The 19,196-nt window shown below is 38.0% G+C and overlaps 3 protein-coding genes and 3 pseudogenes across 4 annotated transcripts; 1 reads left to right on the top strand and 5 right to left on the bottom strand.

Annotated features, from left to right (window-relative positions):
- Positions 1-347: 347 nt before the first annotated feature.
- On the bottom strand, positions 348-929 carry LOC147938345 (uncharacterized). The gene has a single exon (XM_087465594.1). The coding sequence runs from the start codon at positions 927-929 to the stop codon at positions 348-350; it is 582 nt and encodes a 193-aa protein (XP_087321720.1).
- Positions 930-1,232: 303 nt separating this feature from the next.
- Positions 1,233-2,558, bottom strand: LOC104715300 (F-box protein At3g62230 pseudogene; annotated as a pseudogene).
- An 830-nt stretch (positions 2,559-3,388) lies between these two features.
- Positions 3,389-7,996, top strand: LOC104711034 (uncharacterized). The gene is made up of 10 exons (XM_010427702.2): positions 3,389-3,597; positions 3,839-3,936; positions 4,040-4,228; positions 4,324-4,503; positions 4,651-4,835; positions 5,245-5,340; positions 5,643-5,688; positions 5,851-5,957; positions 6,050-6,154; positions 6,251-7,996. The coding sequence occupies exons 2-10, from the start codon at positions 3,888-3,890 to the stop codon at positions 7,598-7,600; spliced, it is 2,307 nt and encodes a 768-aa protein (XP_010426004.1). The 5' UTR covers positions 3,389-3,597; positions 3,839-3,887; the 3' UTR covers positions 7,601-7,996.
- Positions 7,997-8,324: 328 nt separating this feature from the next.
- Positions 8,325-9,524, bottom strand: LOC104711033 (thionin-2.2-like). The gene is made up of 3 exons (XM_010427701.3): positions 8,931-9,524; positions 8,753-8,830; positions 8,325-8,659 (listed from the first exon to the last, which is right to left on the bottom strand). Exons 1-3 carry the CDS (start codon positions 9,169-9,171, stop codon positions 8,559-8,561), a joined length of 420 nt encoding a protein of 139 aa, XP_010426003.1. The 5' UTR covers positions 9,172-9,524; the 3' UTR covers positions 8,325-8,558.
- A 4,595-nt stretch (positions 9,525-14,119) lies between these two features.
- On the bottom strand, positions 14,120-14,723 carry LOC147938344 (thionin-2.2 pseudogene; annotated as a pseudogene).
- Positions 14,724-16,060: 1,337 nt separating this feature from the next.
- Positions 16,061-18,953, bottom strand: LOC104711031 (mitochondrial hydrolase YKR070W-like; annotated as a pseudogene). The gene is made up of 12 exons (XR_015567204.1): positions 18,803-18,953; positions 18,601-18,704; positions 18,430-18,465; positions 18,236-18,309; positions 18,069-18,109; positions 17,786-17,861; positions 17,511-17,699; positions 17,130-17,225; positions 16,980-17,047; positions 16,654-16,840; positions 16,460-16,543; positions 16,061-16,371 (listed from the first exon to the last, which is right to left on the bottom strand). The product of XR_015567204.1 is annotated as a mitochondrial hydrolase YKR070W-like (transcript).
- Positions 18,954-19,196: the final 243 nt, after the last annotated feature.

Below are 19,196 nucleotides of genomic sequence, written 5' to 3'. Positions count from 1 at the left end.
CCGAGTCTTATATTGAAAACTTGTAAATGTGAGATTACAAACATTGAAACCCAATTTTGTTCGAGAGATATAAATGAAAAACAAAAATACATCAGGTCACACACCCGAATTATTCAGTGTAGAAATATGAAAAACAACAATACATCAGGTCACACACCCGAATTATTCAGTCTAGAAAAATGAAAAAACAACAATACATCAGGTCACACACCCGAATTATTCAGTCTTGAAATTCTTCAACCTTCCTTTAGTACAGATTGATAGACAAATTCGCCGAACTGGCCCTGAATTTTTCCCTCACAAAGTCGGCTTTTACACAAGATGAAAATTTACACAAGATGGGGTATCTACACAAGATGTGCCGATGTTTGATGAATAATTCCCATTGCAAACTGATGAACCTTCTCCTCCTCGCGGTCTGTCGCGATCTTGGCTGCTGCTCCACACGTACACACCGGAAGTTGGCGATACCTCTGAAGCTCGTCCCACAAATTCACCAGGCGACCGTAATAATCCATGACGGACTGCCCATCTTGCTTACACGACGCAAGCTGACACACAAGTTGATGAATTCGAACCTTGTTTCCAACAGAGAAACGGTTCTTCAAGTTTTCCCACAGTTCTGTAGCATCATCTATAAAAGACACCGTGGAACGAACACGAGGAGAGATTGAGGTGCGCAACCAACCGATAATCATCGAGTTCACACTGGTCCAAGACTCCAACTCCGAACCAAATGCTGTAGGTTTCTTAATGGATCCATCAATAAACCCAGTTTTTCTCTTAGCACGAAGAGCATTAAACATCTCGGTGGCCCACTCCGAGTAATTATCTCCACTCAACACAACGGAGGAGATCATGGAACCGGGGTTATCAGACGAAGACAATGCATAAGGCGAGACCGTGTTAGAGTCTGAAACCTTAGTCATGATAGCTTTTTCTTCACCCATCAAAAATATTGATCAACCGATCAAAGAGACAAACGGAGAAAAGAAACAAAACGAACGGAGAACAAGAAGAGAGAAAACAGAGAGACAAGAAACAAAACAGAGAGACAAAAGATCTTTCAAGCTTTTTGCTCTGATACCATGTTAAAACTAGAATCGGCCAAAGAATAGAATGTTTGTGTTGTTCATCTACAACCTTTACATCATGTATTTATACAAAGAGAACTAGAATATCTAAACTTGGGGACCAAGATAAACTAATATGTAAATCTTCCTAAACCTTATCTAGAGAATATTAGACAATATACAATATACATATCCCAATACACGGATACGGTCAAGTCGATCCACGGCAAGTCCCATGGGTCCATACAAGTCCACCCGTTCCAGCACACGACCAACGCGAATCAGATTCTTCAGGAGCTGCAACTCATAAAATCCTCCCCAGAAGCTCCAGATCTCTAAATTTTTGAGTGTATTCTTGAAACACTGGTGAAAAATCCCAACCCTCCAATATCCGTTTGCATCGATCGGCACTCGCACCATTCGGACAGCGGCTCTAACAACGAGCTGAAAAGTCAGCGTCTCCAGATATGGACAGCTGTTGATCATGAACCTGATTCCGACGAACTCACGTGGTTCGAGAGTCGTCTTCAGCACCAATCTCCTCGTTTGCATATCTGCTCTAAGCCGAAGCGGGTTGGCATTATCCTGGATCACTTGAATGAGGAAAGGACAGACAGTAACTGACTTGGCAGTAACCAAACTGCAGAGGAGGTCACAAAAATGTGTTCCTAAGCCAGCTTGGAATTGGCTCAGCCGCCCAAAGTCGAGCGACACTTCATCCATGTCTCGGTTTACGTTCCTCAACGTAAAGGAATGAACATTGCCAGCATACTTGAAGATGAGAATGCTTGGCAGATCGAGTGAAGTACCCTGCACTGCGAAGACACAGTTCTTGAACACCAGTTTGATCAACCGGTTGTTAACTCCGGTTATTGCTCCGAGACCAACGTTCCAGCAATTTTTAATCTGCAGGCACTCCAGAAGAGGTGCCTTTGGTAACAAAGACGTGATCATGGCGAGCGGCATCCACCCAAAGTAGAGGAACTCTACCGAACCTGCTACTGCAAGCCGGCATGCCAGTAACTTCAACTTCACCAGGCCGGTTAATCGGTAAAAGCTCTCCGGCATTTGAATCATGGTAGATTCAAATGATGCTTCAACTTCATCTCGGTTCACCCAAAGCCGGTCTGAGAAATCAAGAACGAGGTTCTTGACTTTCTTAGCGGCTGCGAAATCTATGAGAGTCATCATCTCCGCTTCATAACCAAGCGGCCTATGAAAGGAGAGTTCGAATGTATCAACGATCCCACCCGTGAACCTGGAAACCCAATGCAAGATGTAACCTACAAATTCCTCTCGTTTCGTATCTTCATCAAGCCACTCCGGATAGGTTTGAGTGATCACAGCCTCTTGAAATGAGACGTTTCTCGTCTCGCGACAAATATGCTTCCAGCGTTTAGATAAAACGCTGGTCCTGAGAGCTTCCTTGAACGTCAGATTGGATATAATGAGGACAAGAAGAACGTCTGGAAGATTCGAGATCATGTCGAGAGCACCTCCTGAAACCTTTGTTAGCTAGAGATTTTTGAGAAAATGATGAATGGAATCAAGAAAAGTGATTTGCTGTGTGTTTGCAGGAAAGAGTAATTTGCTGTATTCGGGGGTCAAAACATGTACTTTAATATATGCTTCTATTCTCTGATATTAACTTGGTAATTTCTTCTCTAGTTCAATATAGTTTTATTTGACTCTCTTATACATGTAAAACAATTTAGTTCATATCGATTTCTTTCCGGACATTTGCTTGCCAGATGTCGATAATACCAAATGCATACACTTTATCATAGGTGGTCAAAGAAGAAGTACAAGTATATTTCTACAAAAAGATTATGAAAGTCAAAAGATAAAATATAACTTTCCTAGCTTGCCCATTTAAGAACATGCATGTATTGATAATAGTAGATATGTGTGAAGTTATTGATTGGATTAGGGAATCAATTATAAAAAAAATTCTATGGTTAAATTATTAATATCACATTATAATTTTTTTTTTTTGGGACTTTAATCGACATCTTCACTATCGATTTTAAGATTATAATCAATTAATTATGATTTACTCTGTATATGCGATTAACGAAGTCATATAATTTTTTGATTTCGTTATTTAAAACATTTATTTAGATGAAGAACAGTATTTTTTTCTTTTTGTATAAAATACACTTCAATTATTTTTAAAAAAAAAATTATTTTATACATATATATTCATAAGACATATAATATAAATATAATAAATTGTTAATTTGCATTTCCCATGTTTTTTTGAAAAGGCGCTCCTAGCTTGGGTAATAGTAATTAACTAGTATAAAAACCTAAATAACCTAGACAATAAGTACAATTAAAAAAAAAGAAAGAAGAAGATTAACAAAGACAGCCTCCTTTTTTTTTGTCTCTCCCTCTCTCCTTCATACAAAATTGTGGGTTTCTCAGACGTGTCTCTTGCCACGGTTCCCGCAACGGGACCGTGACACCGTATCATCTCCGACTAAGTTCGTCGCCTTCTCCTCTGCCCAAAAACATTCCTCTGGTGCGTATCCCAAAATTTTATTGCTTTGCTTCAGATTTCTTGTGTTACTTATTGATCGAATCTAAAAAAAAAATTGAGTCTTTGGACTTAATATGACTCGAATGCTATAAAAAAAATGAACCTTTAGATCTTAGTTTGATAGTAATTAGGTTATGGGGATTCTTATTTGACTCCAGTCTCTTCAATCTCTTTTGATTTCGTTAATTTTGATGTGAATGGTTTCTATGTTATTTTCTTGCAGGTTTTAGTATCTCTGCTTCTTGAAAATAAGGAGTAGAGAGAGAGGTATCATGGACTCTCGAGGAAATGTATCTGACGAAATCAACGTTTCGAGTAAAGGTTAATACTTTTTTACTCTTTGCTGAAAATTTTCTTAGATTGTTTTGTGTTTATTTCAGAGTTTCTCAATCATTATTGTTTGGTTTATGGATTGGATTGTCAGCGATACGAAGGAAGGTGAAGAACGCTTTGGACATAGCGTTAACGAAATATAAGATTGATAGTTATAACTTAGTTGACCTTGATAAGGTATTAAATGATGTCTACTGCTCTTTTCGACCCGTTTCTGCTGATTACGATATTAGGAAGGAATTGGTGAGAAGCCTTAATGCTATGGCTGTTGATATCTATGGTAAAATCTAAGATTTTCTATCTTATTTAGCTTGGCTTATATCGAATGTTAGCAGAGAGGTTTTATTTATTTATTTATTTATTTTGTTCAATTAGGTGATTCAGAAGAGACGAGCCCGGTTCTTGAGGCGTATGGGTCTTTTGTGATGGATATGTATACCTCTCAGAGTGATTTGGATGTGTCTATTAACTTTTTTAACGGAACATCTGAACTTACTCGTGAAAAGAAGATCCAGATACTTAAAAGATTTGCTCAAAAGCTCCGCTCTTTGGAGGGTATGATAATTTTCTTGTTCCATTCTTGTTGCTGATTCCATTATGAGAAATGAAATTATGAATGATTATTACTTATTAGAAGCTAGCTGTTAAGGTATATGCCAACTCCCATTATTGTTTTTTATGTAACCTAAACTTCTTTTGTAGGAGAAGGGCATGTTAGGAATGTTGAATCTATCGTCACTGCTAGGGTGCCAATTGTCAAATTCTTTGATCATGGCGCTGCTGTTGAATGTGATTTGTCAGTCGAAAATAAAGACGGCATTTTGAACTCGCAGATCATTCGCATCATATCTCAAATTGATGGCAGGTTTCAAAAACTTTGTATGCTGGTAAGATTTTAAGTTCTGTTCTAATGGCTTTTGTTATCCTTATAGTACTATTGACTTGCTTGTTTTTCAACAGAATTTAGTTTTTGTTTGCAAGTTAAAAAACTATAAAAGTTTTTTCAATGACTAGAAGTTGTTAGGGTTTTAGATTTCTTGTGAGCTGCCTATGGTTTGTTGCTGTAGTTTGTTAACTCAGTGCTGATGAATTTTTCAGGACAAATTTCTCTTTACTATCTAAGTGAAGTAACCGCATGAAATTTAAAATGCTAGGGACTGTTTGGCTAACCATAGTTTTTAATTGATGAAGTATTCATATTTCAAAAGAAGCATATTGATGGTTTATTGTTAACTCAGCTTGATATGTGTAGTTGTGGTCAATATATTTACTAATGTGACTATTCTCATATGTCAGGTTAAGCATTGGGCCAAAGCACATGAAGTTAACAGTGCGCTACATCGAACCCTGAATTCTGTATCCATAACACAGCTAGTCGCTCTTCATTTACAGGTATCAACTCAGTTACTCGTGTTGGATGTCCACTAGATTATGTACATCTTATTATTCCAGTTACATTGACTTTCAGGATGCCCAAGTAGGTAGTTCGTCTGGCTGTTTAATGTGTTTCTTTTACTCTCTAAAATCAAGTTGGTTTTTACTCTCTAAAATCAAGTTGGATAAAAGTGTTAGGTTGTTTATTGTGTCATTTTAAGTTGCATGTGACTATCCAATCAGATACTCTTCAGGCTTTGAATGTTCAATGAGACAATACTTCCGAGTCTAATCTGCTTCTCCTTTGGTCTTATGCGCAGACTCAGTATCCTCCCATTTTACCTCCATTCTCTATGCTATTTAAAGGTAACATTAAAGTTCGTAAAAGAGAACAGAACACTTGTGGATTGTCAAATTTCAGATTACGTTTTTGATACTCGTCTTTCATATTCCTTTGTTATCCTTCTTTTCTTGTTTTTGCTTATATGGTTTTCCGTTATGACATTAAGTGACCCTTTTCTTTTCCAGATGGAATGGATCCTCCTAATGTGGAGAAACGGACTCAAAAGTTCTTAAACTGGGGACAGCGTAATCAGGAATCTCTGGGTAGACTGTTTGCAACATTCTTTATAAAGGTGTAATATCTTTTACCTCTAAACCCAAAGATACCAATTAAAGAACTGCAGCGCATGCTTTTGTTATAACAAAAGCATTTATGTCTTTGCAGTTACAATCTGTAGAATTCCTTTGGAGGCAAGGGCTCTGCGTCAGTGTGCTGAATGGTCTTTGGATAGCCAAAAAGTGGAAAAAATTTGGCATTGCGTCCATCAGTGTAAACTCAATGAAAACTCTATTCAGTAATATACTATATTTGCATTCTTACCTTTATTGTCTTATGTCATTAGTATTTTTCCGTGTATCTTAACAGGTTGAGGATTTTACAAATGTGTCTCAAAATGTTTCAAGGCGGGTTAATGGCGCAGGAGCCAAAAAGATATACCGCTCCATAGACAGAACCGTTGAAGACATCTTTGAATTCCTCAATGAAAAGGTCACTGGAACAGATCTCAAACACAAGTTATTTGGCCAAATTCCTGTTGTGCATCCTCCTCCTGTGGCGCCACTCAATGGAAAGACTGGGGTGTTTGGTCAACAAGATGTTGTGGAGCCTCCTCCTGTGCCGCCATTGTTAAGCCAACAAGCTGCTCTGGATCCTCCTCCCCATGTGCTGCCACTTACTGGCGCTGGAAGACATCTTAAACGCAGGAAGTTTGGCCAGCAAGCTGTTCAGCAGCCTCGTCCTTCTGTGCCGCCACCACTCAGTGGCAAGAGAGCTGGAACACATCTTAAACGTAGTAGGGCGTTTGGCCAGCAAGCTGTTGTGCAGCCTCGTCCTCCGGTGCCGCCACTCAATGACCATATCGCTAGAACACATCTCAGAGATAGGTCGATTGGCCAACAAGCTATTGTGCAGCCTCTTCCTCCTGTGCCTTCACTCAGTAGCAATATCACTGAAACACATCTCAGAGATAGGTATTTTGGCGAACAAGCAGTTGTGGAGCGTCATCCTTCTGTGCCGTCACTCAATGGCAATATCTCTGGAACATATCTTAGAGATAGGTTTTTTGGCCAGCAAGCAGTTGTGAAGCCTCGTCCTCCTGTGCCTTCACTCAATGGCCATATCTCTGGAACATATCTTAGAGATAGGTTTTTTGGCCAGCAAGAAGTTGTGGAGCCTCGTCCTTCTGTGCCTTCACTCAATGGCAATATCATTGGAACACATCTTAGTGATAGGTTTTTTGGCCAGCAATCAGTTGTGGAGCATCGCTCTCCTAGGTCGTCACTCAATGTTTACCCACAGCAACCGCATAACAACTTCAGAAACGGGTTCAACGGTCTTCCTGAAATACATTACAACAAAAGAGTTTGCTTGGGAAACGGATACAGAGCTGTAGAAGAAACAGGTCACAGGAGAGAGGAAGAGAGTTACGATGATCTCAGAGAACTCCGATACAGGTATATCGGATACTGTACTGAAACTCTCCATAGGAATGATGATAGATATAGGGGTGAAGAACCAATGCCTGTTGGACAGTGTCATGACTATAGTTTAAGAACTGGTCCGCCGCAGCCACAGCCACCATATGGTAGAGATACTTATGAGAATTTTCGTCCTCAAAACCTTTCCCAACCACCTCCACCTTATGGTAGAGATAGCTATGGGAATTTCCGTCCTCAAAACCTTCCCCAACCTCATTCTGGTCGATCGTTTTACTAGTAGGGTTTTTGGTCTGCAAAGTTAAAAACCAATCACCAACCATTATTTCAAAGATGAATATAGTAACTTCATGTTATATAATTGGCGGAGAGTACAGGTTTTGGTTACTTAGGGTTTAATTGTGGAGAAGTGGAACTACAGTTAGTTTTGGGTGATAAGAAAGTGTCATGAATGTCTGTATGCTTCTGTTTAGCTGGGATATCTGTTTAAAATTTTTATGCTGGATTCGGTTTAAATTTGGATCGGAGGATTTGTTACCAATTTTATGTAAGATTTAAGTTAAATTGCTATTATGAACTTCTGCAAGATATATCCTTTGATTTTGTATTTTTTAATCTCTCTTAGAGGAGGTTATTGGTGCTATGATTTTAATGGATTTGGAAATCCAGACAAAAATCATGTGTTATTCAATCATTGATTTTAAAATATTTATTAAAATGATGTGTTATTGGTTCTATGATTTACAAATACTTGTTAAAATCCCATGTTATTCATTTAATGATTTGTTTTTGGATTTCAAAATCCATAATATGTTTAAATGGATTTGTATGGATTTGAAAGTGTAAAATAGAAGGATTCAAATCCAAGGATAAAACATGTTATTTCAAAATCCATGTATTTGATTTCTAAAATTTACAATTCCATATGGATTTAGAAATCACCCATCCAATAACACCCCCTTAGTTTATAATTAGAATGTTTTCTTTTTCTTTCAATTCTTACATTGTAAGAGAAGGACATAATAGTTTTTATTTAAACAAGAACATGTAGAAAGGATACACAACCAACAACACATAGACAAACTGAATATTATAAGACATAAACTAACCAGAAATAGTATTAGCTAACACAAGAGTCTAGCTTTTTTTGTCATATAGAGTGACAATTATTGAAAACAGGGAAAACAACAATTTGAACACATGGATGTAGTATCTTCCCTTTGTGGATAGCCTCTCGTTTAGGCGGTTTCAAGTGCAGGCTTCACAAAGCCCTTGGTGCAGAAAATAGAACATGCCTTGGTACAATTTTCAACGGCTCCAGCCACAATTTCAGTACCATCTAGTCACCAAAATAAGATCATAATAAATGATTAATTAATCATTTTTCTATAACAACAAAAATAATAATAATATTCTTGGGGAGTCTATGTACCAGAGTTCCTGAGAGTAGTCATGGCACTGCACACTGACGAAGCACACCCTAGCTTGCAGTATTCATTTACAGCATCACCTTGAGTCACAAATCAAAAACCATGCAACTTGCATCAAAATTGGAATCCATCTATGCAACGAATAAATAGCAAAACACTAGGAAAAAAAAAACAATTTACCTGAGTTCTCGAGACGGCTGTAAATAGAGCCCGAAGGGCATCGACCATCATCATTAACTTTTTTGCAACCAGTGGACAATAAGCAAGCGAACTGAGGGATTTTTGGGGTATAATCGCAGATAGTATAGGCAGTTCTAGCATTCTGGGACGGGCAGCAGATCTTTGCTTCAACTTGAATTTGAACCATAAGCAGACTCATCATGAGCACAGTCATGAGCATAGCTGCAAATTTGCCTTCCATCTTACAATTGATGACTTGTTTGGTTACAGAATGTAAGTATAATTATAAGCTTGTATTGATGAAATGATGATGAAACAAGACTTGTTTAAATACTAGTTCTTCTACAATTTGCCCCCACAAACGTCGTTTGAGACCATTACCACATGCTCTATAGTCTTCAACAAACAGGCTTAACCACCATGCAATCACATGATATTATGTTGATTAAAGAGGAGAAGACAAAAGATGACACTGAGATCGAGTTGGTTATTTTGGTACCAACGTGTTTTAAGTGTCTTCGTTTTAACCAACTCTCTTGTGGCTGTGGAAGTTATGGGTGGGTTTCAATTTAAATATTTTGTTGGGACCAAAATGAACGTTATCTTCTGTCTCTCTTTCTTTATTTCTAGTTTTTTTCCTTGGGATCAATATATCTTCTCTGGTAAGAATTATGTTCATTACGTGGAAAAGTCAATATGGATTGGATATTAGTTTGTGCATAATACGAAAATTACAAATATCCATCGGACAAAACATACAAACACTTTAAAAAGAAAAGAAAAATATAAGGCTATAGAGAATGAGTGCAAGGATTTACGATTAGATTGATTAGCCCTAGGCACGACCCATCTTCCCTTGGCCTCCTCAGAAGGTTTGAGCAGTCGGCCTCTATTGGTTCTAATTTGTGTTTATGCGGATAAATTAATTATATCTTCACATGTCTCTTGCCTCTGAAATAGATACTTCTAAAGATTCCAATGGGACAAACCATAAACATTGGAAAATCGTATTACGAAGCTAACAGAATATAACGTATGTATTGAAAAAGGAAAATAATAATAATATAATGTATTAATTTTATCTTTTATTGCAACGTTGTTATTTACCATTTGATTTTCCCATTCAAAATTAACAATCCAAGTAGTAGACGACAAAGTATGTTAAAAGAGTATAAAGAGATCCAAATTTAAAGAGATGTTTAACTGTAAACCGTTTATTTACAAGCCTTCCATACATGTTTATTCTAGCTTCCCTACGAGCATCTTTCTTAGCTAGATTCAAGTCTTTGTATCCTTGCTCGAACTTGGCTTCATCCTCTGGAGTGAAGAAGGCTACTTCCATTTGACCTAGCTCTACATACCGTTGCTCCAGTAAAGAGATTAGAGACCTATCGGCCATCTCCGTGTCCATCTTTTGGTATGGAGTTTTCAGCAAGTAGTCGTCTATTCCCCCTGCTTTGTCGATGCATCGGAGAGCGTGTGTTGTTACTTTTACTTTTAATGTGACGACGGTCGTACATTTAACTAGCATTTGTGCCGACATCCTATTATGTAAGTACATTCAACGAACAACCTACAAGATCACTTGGTTCACATTATCATTTTCTATTTGCTTTATTTAATTACTCCTCCAGATTTTTGACATTTAGCCATTAAATTTGCAGTTATCTCATAACTCCATTTTTAATTGTCGAATTTCCCATTAGCTATTAATTTCGTTCTATTTAAAATTTATAAAATCTTGTTGACAAAAATCCTTATACCTACCTATTCAAAAATTGTTATATTCGACCTAAAATCAGAAAACTATAACGGCTAAACCGTTGAGAAGGAAGTGACAAGAAGTAGAAAGTAAAGAATAAGTTTGGATTATATAGATATGTTTCAAACCATAAATTTCTGCCCATTGATGACATTATATATGAAAGATTAATCAATTTATATGCTTGAACATTTTCTTAATCAGAATCTAAGATTCGGCGTAGCTAAGTCAGGCATATGTTGTTATCGTCATGATATGAGCTGATTGTAAGAAAATAATTTTGTTAAAACAATAAAAATAAAAAGTGACAAGAAGAAGAACACAATAGTTTTTTTTATTTAGATGAGAACAAGTAGAAAGGATACACAACGTTTTACGACATAACCAACACATAGACAAAATGAAAATAGTAATAAACATTAAAAAACCAGAAATAGTAGGAGCTAACACAAGAGTCTAGCATTTTTTGTCATATAGACTGACAATTATTGAAAACAGGGAAAAGAACACTTTGAACATGAACGTATCACTCAGGTTAAAAGAAGGAGATTTAAACACAGCTTATTTCCATCGCATCACTCAGATTCGCAATGCCTTCAATGCCATCAGAGCCTTCTCCACGCCTGCAGAGAACTCAGTTGATGATCCAATAGAAATGAGCAGAATCGCGGTCAGCCACTTCCAGTCTCTGAGTCTTCATGCAACCACTCTCAATTGGACCGGTTTGGATTCAAGCCATCATTTCATACCGCTGTCCACCTGAACTTAAATCTTCAATGGTGAGATCACCTACTATTGATGAAATCACAAGAGCAATGTTCAAACTAAACGCAAACAAGGCGCCAGGACCATATGGATTTACCTCTGCGTTTTATAAAGCCGCATGGGGTGTACTAGGGTCAGAGGTCACAATGAGCATCTTGAAATTCTTCCAAACTGGTTTCCTCCCTGCTGCGGTCAAAGCCACTACACTTGCCTTGATCCCAAAGTTTTCAGGAGCATCTCTCATCTCGGATTTTAGGCCGATATCCTGCCTAAATACACTATACAAGGTTATCTCTAAGCTCCTGGTAGCAAGACTAAAACCGGCTCTTCCTGATCTTGTCCAGAGAAACCAGACTGCATTTATCAAGGGTAGACTGTTAGTGGAGAACACCTTGGTGGCTGCAGAACTTGTCAATGGTTATCAGAAGGAAAAAGGACCCAAAAGGATCACTATTAAGGTGGATATAGCAAAAGCATTTGATACAATCAGATGGGAATTCATATTTACTTGTCTAAGAGCGATAGAAGTACCTGAACTTTATCTTCAATGGCTTAGAGCTTGCATTTGCACTCCTTCTTTCTCAGTGGGATTCAATGGTCATGTTCATGGCTACTTCAAAAGTAAGAGGGGGCTCCGACAAGGTGACCCTCTCTCTCCTTACTTATTTGTTCTTGCTTTAAACTGCCTCTCTGCCATGTTAGATCAAGCTGCAGAAGAAGGAAAATTTCAGTATCATCACAACTGTCATGACCTAAAGCTAATACACCTATGTTTTGCTGATGATCTCCTTATTTTCATTGACGGATCCTTATCTTCTGTGCAATCAGTTCTTCGCATCCTTAAGGATTTTGAGGATGCTTCTGGCCTGGCTATTAGTTTACCGAAGACAAGCTTTTTCTCCTCAGGACTATTTCCATCTGAAATAGAACAGATAACGGCAGTCACAGGGATTTCGCATGGTCAACTACCAATCCGCTACTTGGGAATCCTTCTATGCACGAAAAAACTTACCTTATTGGACTGTGCGCCACTGATTCAGAAGGTAAAAAGCAGTTTCAATGCTTGGTCCACAAAGACGCTCTCATTTGCCGGAAGGCTACAACTCATCAACACGGTGATAGCTGGACTTACAAACTTTTGGTGCTCTGCTTTTCTTCTGCCAAAGAAATGCATAACAATCCTGAACTCCTTAACTGGAGCTTTCTTGTGGAAGGGCACAACAGAGGGTCACCACTCGGCTTGCGTGGCTTAGGATGTTGTCACAACTACAAAATCAGAAGGAGGATTAGGCATTCGTAACTTGAACATATGGAATAAAGCGTGCATGATAAAACTTATCTGGATGATTTTCTTTCCGTCAGGATCAGTGTGGGTCGCTTGGTTCAAAAAAGCGGTTCTCTCGAACAACCTTAGCAACTTCTGGACACGGAAGAGAAATGCAAAGTTCTCTTGGCTAGCGAACAAGCTTTTAGAGCTAAGAGAAGAGATTTACACCTGGATTAAGGTGAAGGTGGGAAATGGACGAAACTGTCGTTTTTGGAGTGACCATTGGTGTAGTCTCGGTAGGATGTCGACCCATCTTAGTGCTGAAAGACCACTGGGAATCCCGATGCAATCAACCTTAGCTGATCTATGGAGACACGGTTCATGGAGGGTTCCACCTGCACGGTCAGAAAACAAGGTTAGTTACCTCATTGAACTATCAGATTTACAACTAACAAACGAGGACGACAAATATATCTAGTGGATAAATGATCAACAAAAAGATTCTCAATCAACTGGGAAGATCTACTCAGCTCTGAAAGGAAACATACCTAAGGTCCCATGGCACAAGACTGTCTGGTATTCTAGAGGAATTCCAAAGCATAGCTTCCTCACCTGGCTTGTTGTGCTGAATAGATGTCCAACGCGTGATAGACTCCGATCGTGGGGTTTACAAACTAGCCCCACTTGTCTGCTCTGCCACTCTGCGGATGAGAGTCGAGATCACCTTTTCTTTGACTGTCCATTCAGTTGGACCATTTGGAACACTATATCTAATTGATGCTCTCATACTCCACAGCGTTCTTGGTCAGGATCTCTTCAGAGTCTCATCAACTTCAGGGGCACCCGCGAGGCCAAGATTCTACTTCTTACATCCTGGCAAGCTACGATCTACAATCTCTGGACTGAGCGAAACCATTGACTTCACCGGAATAGCTTCAAGACAGCTGATACTCTTCTCACCTTGATCGACTCTCTTGTGCGGAATAGTGCCCTGAGTTTCCGCGACTCAAACCCGACTCTCTCTTCAAACATCCTCTTGCTCTGATTTGCAGGATCTATCTAGATCACTCATATGAAGAAAACCCTAATCGCCGCACATCGTCTCTTCTGTTTCTCTCGACACCATTACACTCTCAATCAATGCCGTGCAACGTTAGTGGTTTGAAGTGGTTATGATGCCTAACCGTTTTCCTGGTTCAATTCTAACTATTTGGTTCAAGTCTGGTTCTAAATCAACTATGAGTTCTATTTGGTTTTAACTTTACATTTTCTTGGGTTTCCAATATTGGGCTTCCGCTCTGTAAACTTTTTGGTCCTATGCTTTAAATTTGAATATCTTTTAACAAAAAGAAAAAAAATAAAAACGTATCTTCGCTTTGTGGGATATCCTCTCGTTTAGGCAGTTTCAAGTGGCTTCACAAAGCCCTTGGTGCATAGAATAGAACATGCTTTGGTACATTTTTCAACGGCTCCACCCAATATTTCACTAGCATCTAATCATCAAAACAAGATCAGAATGAATTATTAATTAATCACTTAATTTTTCCAACAACAATAATCTTGGGGAATCTATTTACCAGAGTTCTTGAAAGTAGTCATGGCACTGCACACAGAGGAAGCACACCCTAGCTTGCAGTATTCATTGGCAGCATCACCTTAAGTCACAAATCAAAATCCATGCAACTTGCATCAAAATTGGAATTCATCTTTGTAACGAATAGATAAAGAATACATTAGAAGAAAAAAGAAAAAAAATCAATTTACGTGATTTCTCGAGACGGTTGTAAATAGAGCCCGAAGGGCATCGACCATCATCAGAAACTTTTGTGCATCCAGTGGAATATAAACAAATGAACTGGGGGATTTTTTTGGGAAAATCGCAGACAATATAGGCATCTCTAGCAAGTTGGGACGGGCAGCAAATCTTTGCTTCAACTTGAATTTGCGCTATGACCAGACTCATCATGAGCACAGTTAAAACTACAATTTTGCCTTCCATCTTACAATTGATGACTTGTTTGGTTACAAAATGTAAGTAGAGAAAACACTAACAATTATAATTAAGCTTTTATTGATGAAATGATGATGAAACAAGACTTGCATAATGTTAGATTTATGATATCTCTAACTCCAATTGCACAACTAACCGATTACAAACTAACTGATAAGAACATAGAGAGAACAGAGAGAGACTAGCACATCACTAGCTCAGCTCCCAACACACCATAAGAGAGAGACTAGCACATCACTAGCTCACCTCTCCAAACACAAGCACATCGCTTGACCAATCTTCACAATATTCAACATTAAGCATAATGAAGAAGAAGAGCTTCACATCTCTTTTAAGCTGATCCCGTAATGGCCAAGCTTCATCCTCGATTAGAGTCTTTCCTCTCTTCTGGTCCACGTCATCCTCTTCTTTACTTACTTACTTCTCACTTGGCACAAGCCTTCTCCTACTCAAGATATTAGTTTTCTTCTTCTTTATGTAATACGATGATGAATCGTATCACATAAATACTAGTTCTTCTACAATTTGCCACCACAAACTTCGTTTGAGACCATTATCACATGTTCTATAGTCTTCAACAAACTGGATTGACCACGCAATCACATGATATTTTCTTGATTGAAGAGGAGAAGACAAATAATTAGATAGAGCTAGATCCAGTTAGTTATTTTTGGTGCAAACGTGTTTTAACTTTGAAGTTTCTTTGTTTTAACCAACTCTCTTGTGGCTGTGGTCTGTGGAGGTTGTGTTTGAATATTTTGTTGGGACAAACATGAACGTTACGTTATTTTCTCTCTTTCTTTTTTTTTGGGGATCAATCTATCTTCTCTAGTAAGAATTATGCTCATTACGTGGAAAAATCCATATGGATTGGATGTTTGTTTGTGCATATATAATACGAAAATTACCATTTTAGAAAAACATACACTTAGAATAACATAAGGCTATAGAGAAGGAGGCCAAGGATTTGCAATTAGATTTGAGCAGCCCTAATGATCGGTGGACGAAATCAGCCAACTCCACATCTTTCTCGACCACCACGACTCATCTTCCCGTGGCCTCCTTGGACAAGGATGGTCAACTCCATCTCTTGTTGAGCCTTTTCAGAAGGTTTGAGGAGTCGATCAGCCTCGCCTCTTTGGGTTCTTTGTGTTGATGCGGTTGGTTAAATCCAAGCTAACAGAAAGTATTTAAATGGTATAAAAAGAATAATGTATATTTTCTTTAATAATAATGTTGTTTTGTAATCACAAATGCAGTTCTGTGTAAGATTCAACCAAATTTTATGCAAGATATATACAATAATCAGGGCCTTAGGTACCAACTTAATACCAACATAATGACTTTTCGATTTAGTAACGTAATCACTCACTATCGTGAAGACCACAATATGTTAAAAGTTGAATAAAATCTTAAAACAGTCGAGAAACCATAGTGCAAAATAATGACTTCTCGATTCAATAATGTTCACTACTTTGGCCAATATGTTAAAAATTGAATAAAATCTTTAATCTGACAATAAATACTTGGGACTGGCCAGAAGAAATGAGAGTGACCTAACTCATCAAAGTAAGCTTTGCTTCTTGGACTCTCTTGTCACAATGAAATCAACTGCTTCCTCGACGGTGTCAACTACCTGAAGAAGGTTAAACAGTTTCGTATGAACATTAACTCGGGGAATAATAATAAACTTCTTGTAAAGGTTAAGTGATGATGTTACTTACCAGATCAGCAGGAAATTCAGCATGGTTATCTTTCCCTTTGAAAACTCCTGTTCTTGTTAAGATTGAGAACCAAGGACTCCCGGCCTGTCACACAGAGTTACGTTTACCAGATTACTAATGGTTCAAGGTAAAGATCAGAGTAATGTTTTATGGCGAGATGACCAACTCTAGTCTTGAGAGAAAGAGCACAAAACCTGCCGTGCGCCTCTGATGTCGATTTTAGGGTTGTCCCCGATCATATATAGTGTCCTGAAGTGGTGACTTCCTTCAGTTGAAGAATTAGGGGATATAGCTATTTCTTTCAGAACATCTTCAGCATTCTTAAACACAAACGGATTTGGTTTGCCAAAAGATGTGTACTCCAGAGGGTTATCATGGATTCTGCAAGTATGTATCCAAACTCAATCATGCAAAACTGAATTGGACAAATGAGGAAAAATATCACATGTATTAAGCCTTTAAAGACTAGTCTCGTGTTTCCTTTCATATGGAAGGCGTGTGCTTGATTGGGTATTATTACCTGTTGAAGATTGATTCTAATGCGATTCTAAAAGCTCCCATGCCAAGACGTTCAGTAGGAAACGCAGTCTGCCTTTGTTTCACAATGTATTAGTATCCCATATAGTAATATTTCAAAAGAATGGAGACACAAGAACAGATTCACCAGAACCTGGTAGTCTAAATCGTCACTGGCAAAGTACAAATGAGGTTGAGGTCCAATTTCTTTCCCAGGAAGCCCTCCAGTTCGTAAAATGTCACAAAGAACCTGACCAATAGCATCAATCAGTATTTTATAACTGTGAGCACCAAAACTTCTAACGTATGTCTGCATGCCCCAACCAAAACTATGAGAATCTACCGCCACGAACCATTTACAATGTGTTTTATATCTTTTGCTCCACATAACCGTGAAGCCAATGATATGAAACTACAAACCTCTACTTGGCCATATTTATTACGATGCGTGCTTATGATATTTTTTTTCAACCAAAAGAATGAAAATATGAAGAAAAAAATAATGTAATTTGAACCGCAAAGGGGAATGAGAAACCTGGATGTCTCGGCTCCAATCGACTGGATCACTAACTATAAATGCTGCCTGAACTCTTTGGGTTAGAATACTTTCTCTTGATCTAAGCTCCTTGTGACCATCATCATGTCCGATCATCAATTTCTTATATGGCGCCAAGGGATCAATGTTGTCAAAGTAAGAGGCATATTCGTCCATTGAAATGAGTTTCTGAAAACACATGCACATATATAATCACCTGAATAGTAAACCACAAACAAACGAAAATCAGAAAACTCAAGAAAGATCCCTGGAGCTTACTTGAAACCATAATTAGACATCACCGCGGCAGGTTCCCCTTTTCCAGCTGCAACAACGAGCTCATTTCCAAACCTGGTCCAAGCAAAATCAATTAACCAACTTTCTGACAAAACCAAGGAATATAGAAGTGATAATATTTCTTATAGTATAGTTTGCAAAGTCATGTTCCTTATGTAAAAATTGATTATTCATGTTGTAACTGATTAACCTTTTAAAAATTACTCGAGGTTAAAATGTAAGGCCAGATGTTGCAATACGGTTTAATCTATGTAACTATACCTGTTCACTAGCTTCCGAAAAGGTGAATGTCCTTGTAACATCTGCAGCATGAACATGTCGATGAAATTTACATCAAAAGCGTTACAATTTACTCAAACTAGCTTGCCTTATTACTGTAACACCTACAGAAAGATAATAAAAATGAAGTGATGTGACAAGGTTTCAACCTGCAATGGAGAAACATGAACACCTAACAAATGACTCATCTCAGAGGCCCGTTTAGATTCAGGCAAGCCACCTCCTGCCATAACCAATGAAAACTTGTAGATGAGAAACAAAAAAAATCCAAGAAATAATTTTTGAGACGGTCCAAAATCTTAAGTATCTTTAAAAGCTATCCTATAGTTAAAGGCTCTCTCACCATTAGTCAAGAATAAGAAAGGTATCTTCAAAGCACCTGCAAAAGAAACCCTCAAAACTCATCAAAGGCAGATACAACTCTATACAAAAATCTAACACAGTTCCAAAAGCTTAATTGCAAAATAGAACTAAGCAACTTGTATAAATCAATCACGCAAGAGAGAGTGTATACCGGAATCATCGTAGAGTCGTCGGAGAGCGCTAGGAGATCCACCGACGGGAGAGGAACCGAGAAGAATAACTCCATCGATATCGAACGCAATGCCAAAAGACGAGCTGTGTTTTTTTTTTTTTTTTTTTTTGGGGTCAGAATCAGAAGAAGAGAGGCAATTATGGAATAACGCAGCAGCGGGAGAGGAGAGAGGAGAACTCACCGAGTCGATTCCGGTGAGATGATGTTAGAGAAGAAACGAGACTGTGATCGGAGATTAAAATCTCGCCGCCGCAGCGAGTTTCTAGCTAAGATTCGGAGATGATTCATTTTTTTTTTTTTTTACCGAATCTAAAACGCCGGCGGCGAATAGTAATAAAACATTTGGGAGACCCTCTCTTTAATAATAACAGTTTAAGCCATATACTTATATTTATTACTACATTCTATTTCAAATTCTTATTCTATTCAATTTCACCCCTCATTTTACATCAGATTTGTTTGACATTCATCAAAATCATATATTTACATATCCAAATTAAAATTAAATAAAATCAAAACAGGTAATTTTTTTTTAATAAGCATCTGTATTTTACAAATATACAAAAGTATTTACA

Source organism: Camelina sativa, chromosome 9, assembly GCF_030686135.1.
Source record: "Camelina sativa cultivar CO46 ecotype springtype chromosome 9, ASM3068613v1".
NCBI lineage: Eukaryota > Viridiplantae > Streptophyta > Magnoliopsida > Brassicales > Brassicaceae > Camelina > Camelina sativa.
Note: the sequence above shows the minus strand (reverse complement) of the source record. Positions and strands in the feature narration are given on the sequence as shown.